The sequence below is a fragment of the Scardinius erythrophthalmus genome (genome assembly GCF_964197995.2).
Source record: "Scardinius erythrophthalmus genome assembly, chromosome: 5".
In the NCBI taxonomy this organism is placed as follows: Eukaryota; Metazoa; Chordata; class Actinopteri; order Cypriniformes; family Leuciscidae; genus Scardinius; species Scardinius erythrophthalmus.
Window position 1 is genome coordinate 14605186 of NC_138225.1, and position 14973 is coordinate 14620158.

At 38.2% G+C, this 14973-nt stretch overlaps 1 protein-coding gene across 1 annotated transcript; it reads right to left on the reverse strand.

Moving 5' to 3' along the window:
• Positions 1-230: 230 nt before the first annotated feature.
• Positions 231-12533, reverse strand: glra4b (glycine receptor, alpha 4b; the record flags this gene model as incomplete). Its single annotated transcript, XM_081364882.1, has 10 exons — positions 231-518; positions 1308-1412; positions 3465-3623; positions 6924-7138; positions 7746-7883; positions 7962-8044; positions 8137-8360; positions 8445-8512; positions 11025-11152; positions 12463-12533. The coding sequence occupies 10 exons, from the start codon at positions 12531-12533 to the stop codon at positions 231-233; spliced, it is 1479 nt and encodes a 492-aa protein (XP_081221008.1).
• Between the last annotated feature and the right edge of the window lie 2440 nt (positions 12534-14973).

A 14973-nucleotide genomic window follows, 5' to 3' on the forward strand; every position in this document is an offset into this window, starting at 1 on the left:
AATATTTATTTTTAACAGACAAACAAATGTGCTCAATGCAAAAAAAAAAAGACTTTCATATAAACTAAAGGTTTATTTAGCTGTTTGTGTTCATAGACACATGCATATACTGTAGCTCACTCATGCAGAGAGAACGTGTTGATTTTCAATGTCCTTGATACAGGATCTCATCCTCACACTGGATTTGAACTGGCTCACAAAATGGGATACTAGGAATGTCATAAAGGCAGTCAGGGTCGCAGAACAGGGATAATGTCCTCATTTCTAAGCACTTTGTATGTGAACCAGTAGAGTACATTGAAAACAAGGAAGCTGAGGGGGAAGGCGGCTCGTGAGATGGTGTCGATCCGTTTAGCTCGTTCCACGAAGCGCCGGCGGATGTCAAACAGAATGTGGCCCGGCGGCAGGCCCGCAAACATGGCAGCAGCCTCAGAGAGAGGCCCGTCCCCAGACAGACAGGTGTCCATCTCGTATCCCGTGAAGTACAGGTCCTGATTCTGTGATGCTAACTGCTCTTCCTGAAGAAAAACATAAATAAATCAAAATAAATTATGGTTTTTATAAACTCACCCAGGCATCATTTGTTTGATCAAAATTACAATGAAAACAGTGATACTGTACAAATTTTTCAATTTAAAATGACAGTTTTCTGTTTTGATACATTTTTAATTGTATTATTCCAGAGATAGCAACGCTGCATTTTCAGCATCATTACTCCAGTCTTCAGTGTCACATGATCCATCAGAAATCATTCTTATAATCTGATTTGGTGCTCAAGAAATATTTATTATTATTATCAGTGTTGATTAACTGCACCGCTTAATATTTTTGTGGAAACTGTGATACATTTGTTTTCAGGATTTTAATGAATACACATTTTTTTTTTAAATAGAAATCTTTTTGTAACGTTATAAATGTATTTACTGCCTTTTGATCAATTTAATGTATCCTTGCTGAATAAAAGCATTCCTTTCTTTAAAAACTATATCTTGCTGTCACAAAACTGTAGTATATATATGAAAGTGTGTGAATACATGAGGGGCAGTAAACATTCAAGTCAATTTTTTTTCTTTAACTGGATTTTTTTTTTTAAATCCTCTTTATTTCAGAACTTACATTTTTATGAAACGGGAAAGACAGCAGAGTAATATGGAAGACATGAAAGTAGCACCATTACGTTGCCATCAATCATGGTCATTACATAAAGATATTGGACAGCTCAATGTAACAATTGAGCAATCAGAATCAAGTATTCAATAGTGAAGCGTGTTTATAAGTAAATACATATGCATGTCGTGCATATATACCCGTGCGCAGGCACTGCATTTGCGTTGTGCGCTTTTGCTTGGTGTGCTCCCTGTGACGTTGTTGCTTTTGTTTTTCGTCTCTGCTCCTCCAGCCTGACCAGAGGCCTGAAGACAATACAAAGACACATTTAAAAACGGATTCATCATTAATTCAAACAATAAAATATTCTCTCCACTTCTTCAACAGACCTCCCTGGCTTCTCTGTGACCATGCATTAGAGAAATGAAACAGGGTCACAATGTACCTTAAAAATCTCTGGTGGGCATGAACATTTCTACAGTTATATCTTTAATTTGTCAAGACGTAACTAAGCCAGGGAGCATTCCACTCTGAACCATTTAGTGTTTTAAACAAGGCATTTACTCTCTAAGATACATGCATTTTCTATTAGTTTTTTAGTCGAAATATGTTTTGTCAGTTGCAGCAATTTTCCTTGGCTTTTTCTCTTTTTTTGTGCCAGCTTTCTTTGGCTTTCCTCAAGTTTTCTCTTTTCTTTTCCAGGAGGTTATTTATTCTTGGTGATATCTTCAATGTATTTCTGTGTGTGAGAGAGAGATCAACAATGACAGTGTATTTGCTCCTTTGGGAAAGGATGCTTTTTTGAGTATGAGTTCCAGTCAGTTTGTTGCGTTTGTGTTGAATCATGCGGTGTTCAGGTCGCTGCTTTGGGTGGCACATAAGATCAGACAGTCTATTGCACCGTGCTGCTGTGACCAAACAGCCGACTGTGTGCGTATGTGTGTTTTAGTATGTATGTGGCTAACACCACATTTACAATGGTGTGTGTTTTTATATGTGCATTATGCCTAAAAGCTTGAGTGCAGTAGTGTGTAAGCTTGTTTGCATGTTATATGCCTAACAGCATCCCTAAGGCAAATGAGGGGGCATAGCGCCACCAACTCACCCACTGGGTCACACACACACAACCTGCCCTGCAGGGCGATAGAGGGAATATGGAGGAGGAATGGAAAAGGACAGGATAGTGTAATATTTATTCTCTCTGCTCTTTGTAGCAGGACAGTGTCTGCTGTGTCCAAAAGAAAGCCACGATGTTCTCTCAACTAGCTGGTAAAGAGCAGAGTAACACAGAAAAGGAAATAACTGCAATCTTTGCAGATTAAAACTCCTGAGAGGAATCTGGGAATAGCCTCCAATTCCAGGCAGACAAAGGGCATGTCTGGGTCATAATACACCTAAAAAATCAAAAGACAAATTATATGTAACATAAAGAAAATGAAGCCCATTTTTAGGACCATTAAAAGTGTATTGCGAGATTTTCCATTAAAAGCACAATTACCCCCCACCCCATTCTCATTAGCGTAATGCATCTGGATGTTTTTCTTAAGGGTTTGTTTGTATGTTTTCACTCATTTCACATATTTTTAAAAAGCAAATTATATATTAATTTCACTTTAAAAAAACATACAACACATGTTCTTGACAGGATTCATGAGATTTACCTTTATAGTCATTGTCATTGAGTATAATACAAAATACATTTTTAGAGCTTAAAAATGAAGAACATTTTCAATGTTAAAATACTGACTTAATATATGTGACAGCTTAATATTTAGAAACTATAAGAAAGCCATTTGTTTAAAATATTATAAACACTTGCTCTGTCTTTGGTGCTATTCAAATACTGCTTTGTTTATTTGAGCTTGACCCAACAACAATGGATCAACCAATGGTGTGAGCTTGGGGCGGGATTATCTGTCTCACCAACCAATAGTAGATTAAAATTCAGAAAAACTGTTTGAATACAAATTATTATTTTAGCAATTCCATTTGGTGGAGCTTATAGCCCAGAAATTGCACATATCAACTTTAAAAGAGAAATGATGTTTAATTTATCAGTTCAGCTAAGCATTTCGTATTCGGCATCTCTGGGACATTCTCCATATTTAAAATCCTGCACTTCTTTCACTTTCTTCCCATTCATGTTGTCCCATATTTTTATGTGGAAATAATAGTATGACTGTGCAATATTCATGACATACTTTTTATGCCATCACTGACCTTCCCTCTCTGCTCTGGAGGGGGCCAGTCGGCTGCTCATGAAACATCAAAGGGACACAGTGGTTGTACAGTATCTTAAGGGCACTAAATGTATGTCGTGCGTGTAAGACAGAGGAGAGTTTCTGACTGCCACTCACAGCTCTGTAGCGTTGTCCCTCTCGTAGTTTTCTCCGCAGTTTGAAGAATTCTTTGTGTTGCCGAGATACAAAGTTAACTGCTGCATATTCCAGCAAAGCAGCAAAGACAAACAGCAAGCACACTGCCATCCAGATGTCAATGGCTTTCACATAGGACACCTGTACATTTGCACACACAGCGTAGTTAATGCAAACACAGTCTATGTTAAAGGGGTCATATAATGGTACATGCACTTTTACAAGTTAATTGAACTGAAATGTGTGTTGGCAGTGCCTGTACCCAACCATCATAAAATGATAAAAATCCATCCAGTGTTTTTTTTTTTTTAAATCTCCTTATATGTTTTCCCCTGTCTCAAAACAAGCCGTTCGACCGTGTGACGTCACACAGTCGGACGCCCCTCCCACGATTGTTGATTGACAGCAGCGTTTCAACACAGACCCGCCCTCGCTCGTGAGCGAGCTGTCTGTCATCATAGTCCGCGCGTCATTGTTGATACGCTGGAGCACTGTCTATGAGCAGAATGGCGTCTAAGCGATTGTGGTGTTCTGTTCTTGGGTGCAATAAGGAACACAGCAGTCATTTTGATGTTCCTAAATCCGAACCGAAGACGCAGTGGCTGAGTTTTGCTTTCGAAGGGAATATTCCCTACGATCAACGTCAATGCTTTCATGTTTGTGCGAATCATTTCACTCACCAGACTGCTTTACAAACGAGGGTCAATATAAAGCTGGTTTTGCTAAGAAGCTGCTCCTGAAAAAAGGATCGGTACCAACTATTCGTGTTCCTGCTGCACCTCCAGAAGAAGTGAGTGTAATGTTTTTTTAACCTTTATATTAATATTTATATTAATCTCTGCAAATCGCTTGCACACTTCACGATGAATGCGTCTAAGGTTTACACTCAGGGTAAATTACGGCATGTTTTCTGTGTACAACATTCACAATGTAATTCATAATCCCAAGTTTATAATGAACAACGCGTTATGGTTATTGTGTTATTATTTCAAACGGTGTACGCACAGAACAGAGGGGCGGGGTGAGCAAAGCTCATTATCATTTAAAGACACATGCACTTAAAAAGCGTGCTGAAAACAGAGCTGTTTTTGACCAGGTAAATTGAGTGTTTTCTTACAATACTAATGAGAATTTTTAATTAAAGTATATTACAAACTTTTAATTTAGACCCTAAAGAATCATATTAGCTTGTACAAAAATGGCATTATGACCCCTTTAAAGGAATATTCTGGATTCAACAGACATTACGAATCTGTCAAATGCTGTTGATTAACAGAAAAAAAAAAACAGTTTTAACTAGGGATGCACAGATAAGATTTTTTTTTTTTTTAATGTTTTTTTTTGGGGCTGATACCGATAGCGATTTTAACAAACAACTAACACTTGCTCTCTTATTTGAACTTTTGTCATTAAAATAGATTAGTGTTTTGATTGTGTTTTAAATTAGCAAAGTTCAAAAACGCATGCATTAAGGTATGCAAGCTAGTTTATTTAACACCATTTAACATTCAACAAGCCAACATAAATACAACCGAACAAAGATACATATGAAATAAACAGTGCTTTTCAGTATACTGTAGGCTAGGTCAAAATTTTCAGGTACAGAAATAAAATAATCAAATGTAAAATGTATTCTTCACTGTACAAATTAAATATACATTAATCCTTATTAAAGTTACAAAAGTTATTTAGTCGAGAGTAGTGAGCGATTATTTTGTTGTTGTTTGATTAACATTAAAACAGCAGCAACAGGAATATTCTGCTGCTGTAAATGTAAGAGCTTCATGGATCTAATATAGCCTACTGGTACACAAGAATTTTATTTCTCAACTGTTTACATTCATAAAGGCATAGCCGACTATGTTTACAAAAGATATTTGCCAAAACGTGCATTTTGATATAATTTGGTGTGAATTAAAAGTAAAAGAGAACTCAAATCAACTAGGCTTCCCGGATGTGTGCTTTGGATGTGTGCTCAAACAGTGAGTAGAATTGAGCTCTCTTTCCCGTCTTCTTGCGCTTGAATATTTCAATTTGCAAGGCTTAAAAACATATGCAATGGACAAACATTCGTGAAGATACAACACTGGCCTGATCAGCACAGTGACAGCGAGCCCTGCTATATTTTGTACAGATTTCATTTTGTTTTAGCAAGTGTTTAAAGTCCTTACTGCTACACTGTGTCCTAACCAGACGCGATGCGATAAGATTCCAGCGACAAATAATTTGACTGTCCACACCAGACACGATGCAACTATGTAGTCAATCAAAAATCACAGCCAATCAGAAGAGCGAGTGAGTGGCCTGTCTCGGCAAAGTCCCGGCACTCTCAACTAAATGGATAAGTACATAATCAAATTCATGAATATTACACCATTTTAACACTATTAAAAATACATACTGAGTTATTGAAACAATCGTTGTCATAGAATACACTTGTCTGTTAACAATGAGTTAACAGTTGGAACGTTATCTATAAGCTATAGTGTGCTCCAAAACAATGACAAAATTCGCATTTAAACATTCAAAACTTTCAGTCTCTCACTTCTGTCAATATGGATCAATGATTTTGATGACATCACTCTACACTTCAGCTCATCAGATTTTCTGTCCAATCAAATGCTCTCTAGGATCTAGGACACTGAAGCTGCTGCTAAAATTGGTCACTTGTTCACACAATTACTATTTTCTACATAGTGAATGGCACATAGTGCACTTGATTGGAGATAGGAAACGATTCGGACAGTGTAAATATGCTTTCCATTTGGGCGAATGAAGTTTCACATTAGTGTCACGCGAACTGCTGCAGCGCACACACAGTCTGGTCCGGTCCAGAGAAAAGATAGCACAGAGAGGATTGTATGTGGCACATACCCCAAAATGAAACGGACCCATTTGAAATCCGCTGTATTTTAAAGGGATATGGAGGAGATTAAGAGGAGAAACGGGTCGGTTAGAGCTTAGGAGGAAACTGTGGCTATACCAAGCTCAACGGCTCTGGCCGAGCTCTGACATAAACTAAACGCTATTGGCTATTTTTAAAAAGGGGAGGAGCTGTTTGATATGTCCCGTGACCATCCTGTCTTAGTGGAAATTACGTCAACACACTGAATAATGCTGCATGTTTCAAGGCACTTCAGTGGGCCTTTAATTATTTTACCCAGAGAAAATTTTACCCAGGATAATGCAACAGACATCATACAACTCAGTGCCTTCACACAGTTAAATTAATAAACCATCGTTTTTTATATATGCCTTTTCATGCTATTTGCAGATGGTTTTAAATTGATAAAAAAATTGGCAGATGAATATATCGATGGCTGATACATTGATGTATCTCTAGTTTTAACAAGTCATACAGGTTTGGGATAACATTAGGGTGAGTAAGTAATGACTGATAGTGGATGAATGTATGGATGGATAAAGTAGATTCTCCCCCACCTTAGGCAGTGATGCTCTGGATCCAGAGCTCTGTGTTGTCATGGTGAGAACTGTAGTGATGCCCAGCCCAACTCGGGCCGGGGCAGCGTCCATGTTGATCCAGAAGGAGACCCACGACAGGATGACAGTTAAGAGGCTGGGAATGTACATCTGAATCAGGTAATAACCCATCTGCCTCTCCAGATGAAACTTCACCTCTATACAGGTGAACTTACCTGTGTGAAACACACACTCATGTTAGACAGAAAAAATAAATGAGCCTAATTTACAGTTTCTTATACCAAAGTCCTTTTAGGCAAGTCGTGCCACTCGGCCGCCATCTTTGCCGTTACGGGTTTTCCTTATATAGTTCTATTGAGGATTGAGGAAGTGGCATGTCTCTTATATAAATTGTCTCTGCTTATACTAACCAAACACATAGCAACCCGCTGGCAACCAGCCCGAACACCCTTGCAACAGTGTAATGTGATAACAACCACTGAGAACACCTCAGCAAACGCATAGCAACTCCCTGGCAACCACTCAAAACACCATAGCAACATTGTAAGAACACATTTAGAAAACCTTAGCAACTGCATAGCAACAACCTATCATAGTAAAAAGTTTTGTACGGACAAGCATCAATTAATACTTCTAAAAACCTATTTGCCATTATTATTCCTCATAAAATGTATTATCTAAGCACTTATGAAATGTTTAACTACTTATATGAAAATGAAAAAAATAATTATGGTGGAACTGCAATAGCATTGTGCTGTACATCACAGTGCACAATAGTGCTGTATTTCAGTTGAAGCTTTACTGCGGTATTTAGTGCTGTACCAGTGTTGTAGTGTTTTGTACAGTATCCCAGGTCTTTCTCCTCTTTCAGGACAAACTGGGGCAGCATAAGGTCATCAGCCACTTGCACTGGGCCTTCATCCAACCACTGAAATATCAGATCATTCATAGTGTAGCCAACTAGAGAGAGAGAGAATAATGGGCATTTAAAAGAGAAATGAGATAAAAATCAGATTAGTTGATGATCCTGAGTCTTACAGCTCTCTAACTGCATAGTACAAATCTGAATGTCCATTGGAAAATTCTTCAGATCCATAGGACACGACAGAATTAGAGTGAGTCTGAGAGAGAGAGAGAGAGAGAGAGATTTCTGATTATATTTCACGTAATAGTTTGGAATCATTTATGATACCTAAAGGGGGTGATATCGCACCTGATGCTATACAGCACATTTCCATTCTGGAAAATCCTCAGCAGCTTGTTGTCCGTGGTGACCTCATGAAAGTTGGCGCCTTTCTCATTGGCGAAGAACAAGTCTGGCTTCCAGATGGAGTCCAGCATGGATGGATCCAGATCCAGGGAATCATCTGGATACTCTTTATAAGCCAGCCGTGGATCATTCCACTGTTGCCGTAGAAAAACGTTCAGCCGATAATCCTGACGAGTTAGTGTTTAGAAATTTATCAGATGGCAAGAAAAAAAAATATATATATATATATGCATGTGTGTGTATGTGTGTACCATGGTGGTCTCTGTGATGGAACCAAAGCTGTTGATAAAAATGTTGCAGGTGACATTTACAGGAGGACCTGAAAAGAAAAAAGAGAACATGGTAAGAAACATAAGCATCTCTCTCAAAACTTAAACCAGCCTAAAATGCTTCACTGGTCTTACCTGCTTTACAGTGGTCTAGCCTGTTCAGCCTTGTGTTTACTGGTCAGCCAGACTGACTAAATCCAGCAAACCAGATCATAATTAACAAATAATCTTAGGCTGGTATAAACCGTTATTTTGAGGGGGTTTTTGAGCGGGAATAACAGTCGACTAAAGATGTGATTCATGCCCATCATGGTCGAAAAGAAAAATATTGAAAACTCAACATCTGTGTCAACCATTTTAACATGTTAGATTAGATAAATAATTGAAGCAGAATTGACCCGCTCCGTCAGTTTCAGTGTCTTGAATAAAAAGAAATCCTCACGCAGCAAATAGCAACAGACTAAAGACTGAAGAGGTTGTCTAAGACTGTTGAATCAATTTACAAGTGATGAAGCATTTTCATGAACATAGAAACCCATAGCGAACCAGACAACTGCAAAATGCCTCAATCATGAACTGTACGGCTGGCTGTGCTGATTTAGCTGATATGTTTAATTAGCACTCGGTTGCTCTGTAAATATTTGATTGCAGCATTTTATTTATTGATTTAACGTTCATAACATTAGCGATATATATAGCTTATCAGAGGGGACTTTCCCCCCACACACGCTGACAGCCACATCTCTGAGATGTAGAACAGATATGAAATATACACGAGCTCAGAGACGCCCACAGATAGAATGCAAGAGAGAGATCATGAGAAAAAAAGAGGAAAGAGGAAAAACTTTAAAGCATGAATAAAAAAATAAATTCCAGTTTTAAAAACATAAGATAAGGAATGGAAGAGACTTATTTAGGTCTGTGGGTTAACATGCACTCGAGTGGACAGCACGGCAAACTAAATGGCCCTCATGCCAACGGAGAAACTGGCCCTCACAAATCCTCACAGAAGCTGTTGTGACAGTTTTTACGGAGAGAAATCTAGCGTGAGCCGACAGCCGTATCCTGCATGTTTCTGAAATCATTCTCATCGACTGGGGCTGAAAGTCTCGTATTCTGTCGGTTTTCGCCTGTGGGTTTCTCTGGTTGAATGGTCACTGGCAGTCTGTGTGAGGAGGGGAAGGGAAAAAATAGACCAGAGAACCCAGGGGTTGGGGGGGGGGGCACATAGTTTAATGAGATCTTATGTTGCTCTGTGTTTTCGGGCTGCAGCACTTTTTCACATGCAAGGCTCAGAGAGAATGTAAATATATTCTTTGCTGACCACATCAAATTTTCCTGCCAAAACAATCTATGTACAAGAGATTACGCTGCAACAGCAGTTTTACTTACTTCTGTGTTGCCTTATGTGATGTTTAAAAATGACCAGGCTATCATTGAAAAGAATTGAAAGAAGAGAGAGTGAGTGACAAGAAAGTGTTGCGAAAGACTGTAGTAGACTGACTGTGTCTGTCCATCAGCAAGATTCAGCAGAAGGGAAGAACAAAATAGTACAATGGAGATTCAACACTAAGCTATTGCTTTGGTGGCGTGTCGGTAAAATGTACAGTGAGTGTGATTTTGTTCAGTATGGTCTACAATTGCTTTTATATACAGTAAATAAAACCACCATATTCACTACCATTCAAAACTATTTCTATTTGCATTATAATGAAAAGTGACCGCAAAGACATTTATTTTAAATATATATATCTATAATATTTCTATTTCAAATAAATGATGTTAGGGTTGGCTTTCTATTCCATCAAAGAATCCCTAAAAAAAATATATCACAGTTTTCACAACAATATTTAGCAGCACAACCCTTTACAACTGTTAAAATAATAAGAAATGTTTCTTGAGTGCCAAATCTGCATTTCAGAATGATTTTTGAAGGATCATGTGACACTAATGACTGGAGGAATGATGCTAAAAACTCATTTTTGCCATCAAAGAAATAAAATCATTTAAAAATATATTAAAATAGAAAACAGTTATTTGAAATAGTAAAAATATTTCACAATATTACTGTTTTTACAGTATTTTTGATCAAATAAATGCAGCCTTGGTGAACATAAGAGACTTCTTTCAAAAACCACAAATTTTGAACGGTAGTGTTCGATAGACTTGACATTCTTCATTACTTCAATGAGCTCATTGTTTCTGCCTTAAATTACAACATTGTTTAAATTAATTTTTTTTAGCTAACTGTGATTTGTATATGTACATTTTTGAAATACATAACTAAGACAGTTACCTCTAACAGATCACTCTAATTTGTAATGTGAACTTGAAACGATGTGTATTGTGAAAAGTACTAAAAATAAATGTGATTTTTTTTTATCACACAGTAATTTACAGGTTTTTTGCCTCTCATTTGCATAAATGTTTTGATGCACTCATCACTTGCTACACTCACATTTAGATTTTTATTTATTTATTTATTTTTGTGAACTATTCCTTTTAACAGAAGTTAAAAATCTAAATATCTAAATTATGCTACAGTAGATTGGAGTGGAGTACCTTTAAAGTTGGGCCTGATCCGAGCATCGTATCCAGATGTTTTCCCCATTAGTTTATCCAGAAAATCAGACGGTGACATGGGCTTCACCCTACTGCTGGGAGATTTTAGCTCCTTACTAAACACACACCTGAGAGAGATGAAATAATAATAATAATATTAATATTAATTCACATCCGGTCTCCACCCGCCTCCAACAGAATCATCATATTAAAAAGCTGTTTGTTTTTCAGTGGGGTCCAAATTCTGACACCATGAAATTGCTTTTGCATTTTTCAAAATCCTTATGAATCAGATTTCCCTCAACCATTTATACTGAACAACTGATGTGCTTTGCTTTCATCTCTTCCTCTTTTTCTTCAGAAACTTCAATTTTTCAGTCTAATTGGGGTTTTAAAATAAAGTATACTCTCTATGAGCTCTTTCTGTTGTTCATTTTAACACTCACTGGTGCCAAAAGGCTTTATTATCATTCCATTATTGACTGAATGCTTTGGTAATAATGTATGCCAATTTGAAAAGTGAAAGGCGGAGGGAAATCTGCTTGCTAACTTAAAGCCTTTAATAAGCCTTTAAATGAGCACATCAGAACATCTGTCCCATGTTTTATTAAAACCCCCCTCCACTGGACACATCCTGTCTGTTTCTCTGTGTGGCTGCAGTACAAAATAAAATTGGCATTTTTATTGCCTTAGACCTAATTGCAGCTTGTTGAAGGTGTTAATATATTATTAAGAAAGAGTTAAGTGGAAGTCCAAGTAGTGAAAAGGCAGCTCTTTCTCACACACACTTTGAATCTTATTCCATATTTAGAGAAATTTTCTGGTCCAGTTCCTCTTCAATTTCGCTGTCTGTTTGTAAGCAGAACTGTGGCAAATTCGATTTGTGAAAGTATAAAGTCCGTTTCAGACAGAGTACAGGGAATGGAAATAAACACACAACGAATGCATCCTCAGGTGAGTGAAGAACAAGAAATGTCTTGTTCCAGAGAGGACAATATTAGTTCAATCTCATTATGTGAACTTCAATAAATCTGTAATTTCAGTAACAGTGGAAATGACTTCAGACAGAGCTGTCTCTATGTGTCAGCCTCATACTTCAGAGACCCAGATACACAAAGCCAACAAACACACACACACAAACACACACTCGGAAACATAAGAATGCTCCCCGGGATTAAAATAAACCTATCACCCATGAAGACTTTTGAACTGAACACACAAGCCGAATACAGACGACTGAGCACACAGACATACACAAGTATGGAAAAAAAATGATTAAGGAAGAAACTGGTCATTTTAACCAATTACACAGACACAGAGTTCTTCTGAAGACATTTTAAAACTATATGTGAATCTTCACAAAAAGCCTCAACAAGTGTTTTAATGAATGACATGGTGAAACCAGTGAGGAATGATGGCACACCTGTGAAAAACTCACCTGATGACCCCTTCAAACATCCACCAAACCAGTAAGAGCTCCAGCAGGATCCTCCAGAACACAGAAAACATCCTTTCACTGTTCAGCTGCTCTCTTTTCCTCTCTGGTGTCCCGTGGCTAGATCTCAATAAGCAGATGTGTTATGGAGGGGCAGGACGCCCATTCCGATGCACTCTGGTCTCTCCTCCACTGCCATCTGACTGAGCACCGCATCCCGAGACGGGCACACTAAGAGATGTGTGTGTGTGTGTGTGTGTGTGTGTGTACACTGTACAGGGGGTCTTCTGCTCTTTCTTTCTCTCTCTGTCCACATGTTAGCCTGAGGTGCAGTTCTTCCATAGAGAAAAGATAAGGCAACAGGGCGTAAGATGCGTTTATAGACTTTTATCAGAATAAACAAATGTGACACAACTCCACCTGAGGGGCTCCAGATCCACATCCCAAGACGCACTGCAGCAGAGGACAAACATCCATCCATCTCTTCTGATAACTATATTCTTGAGTATAGATGACACATAACATGGGGTTCCTGTTACTTAACAGTAAGAATTTAGGTTCAAATTATGTATTAGAGACAGTTTAGATTGTAGGTTCTGTGACTGGTCACCATTTATTTTGAATTTCACACCATTGTTAATCACCTTTGTGCCTGCAGTTTACTTCAATAGTCTTGTGGTGCGACAAATACATTTTTAACGTTACAAATACTCCATGTAGTCTCTTTGTAAATATGAAACGTAATATACACACTACTGTTCAAAAGTTTTAGGTAGGAAAGATTTTTTTATGTTTTTGACAGAAGTCTCATTATAAACATTATATTATTATCAACATTATTAACAAAAAATATATTATCATGAAAAAATCTAAACTTTTTTTATTATTATTCTTTGATGTTCAAAAGAACAGTATGTATTTTAAATCTTTTTGAAATCTTTTGTAATGCTGTAAATGCTTCACTCTATATATTTTTCATATATATTGAAAGCTGAAAATGTGTTTTTGAACGCATAATGTGCAGGAACACAGTTTCCATAATTCCCCCCCTCCATCATGAAACGGGCACTCTAAAGGACAAAGACATGGAGTAAAAGAGAAAAAAAATAAGACAAGAAGAGAGGGTGTAAGAAAAACAACTGAAACAAAGAGAAATCCTACTGAGCTCTGTGTGTTGAGTCACAGTGGATAACTAGGCCAGTGTTAATTTTAATGTATCTTCACTCCAGAGCAGTGGCGTTTTCTTGCGGAGGCCAAGGGAAGCCAGGCTTCCTCACTTTTTCAGAATATAATCGTCATTTAATAAACACTTTTGTTTTCACAGTTTACGTAATCCTTCTGTCATCTCCTCATCGTCTCTCTTCATTCATTACTGAGCGTTTTATGATGTGTAAAACAGCGCCCCTATGAAAGTGACATGGTGAATGAGTGTTGAAAACATGGTACTGCACCCTGTGTCTGTGAGGAGGCCAGGCAGAGTTGGCATCCCTTGATAGAAAAAAAAAAGAATGATTAACCAATCAGGTGACGCTATTGTCACGACACTGCTCCCCTGTGATTGGTCAGGACAGTGTCAAGGGAAGCCATGAACTTGTTGGCATCAGGCCAATCACATCACGTTATCATCGTCAATGAAATAGCGGAAGATTTGTGGATTTGTGTTGACATCTTGTTTAGCTAGTTAGAAAAAGAAACGAAAAAGGTTATCTTCTTGTTGCTTACCATCCGTTTCCTATCTATCTGCGAATGTTTTAATAAAAAACACCATGAAAGATGTTTAAGAGGACTGACTGTGTGTGTGTGTGTGTGTGTGTGTGTGTGTGTGTGTGAGAGAGAGAGAGAGAGAGAGAGAGAGAGAGAGAGAGAGAGAGAGAGAGAGAGCGAGAGAGCGCGAGAGCGCGCGCGAGCGTCCGTGCTCAAAGTGTTGAATTGTAACAAGCGTAAGTCCCGGTAAGATGATGCTGGGCGCTCTAATAGTTCATCCAAATAGCAACATATAAATGGTAACGTATGATTTTCTGCCCCCACCCCTTAAAACACACAGCTTAGAGGTTGTGTCTTAATTGGCTTCCTCAGAATTTTTCCTCACGCCACGCCACTGCTCCAGAGTGAAACAAACTAAAGAATAACAGACCCAGTTTTCTCTGAAATCACACACACACACACATTCATCTCCATGATGTGTTAAAACATTGCCTTGACCTCTGGGGGAACTGGAGCACATGCCTCTATACGCACACACACGTATGCTCTCAGCCAACATTATTGCCCAAGACCCTCCAAATACACACACACCACTGACATCTAATCATTAACACGTCTGAATAGTTATTAACCAATGAATCGTAAAATTTGAAACACCACATAAACACACGTCCACTTCAATTTTTCAGTCTCCACAGGGGTTAAAGGTACTCAGGCATTCTCAACTGAGAATTCCTGGCTGACTACAGATTAACTGGCGTGGAAGCAGAAACTCGTGTGTGTGTGTGTTCGGGTCAGCGACAACCACCC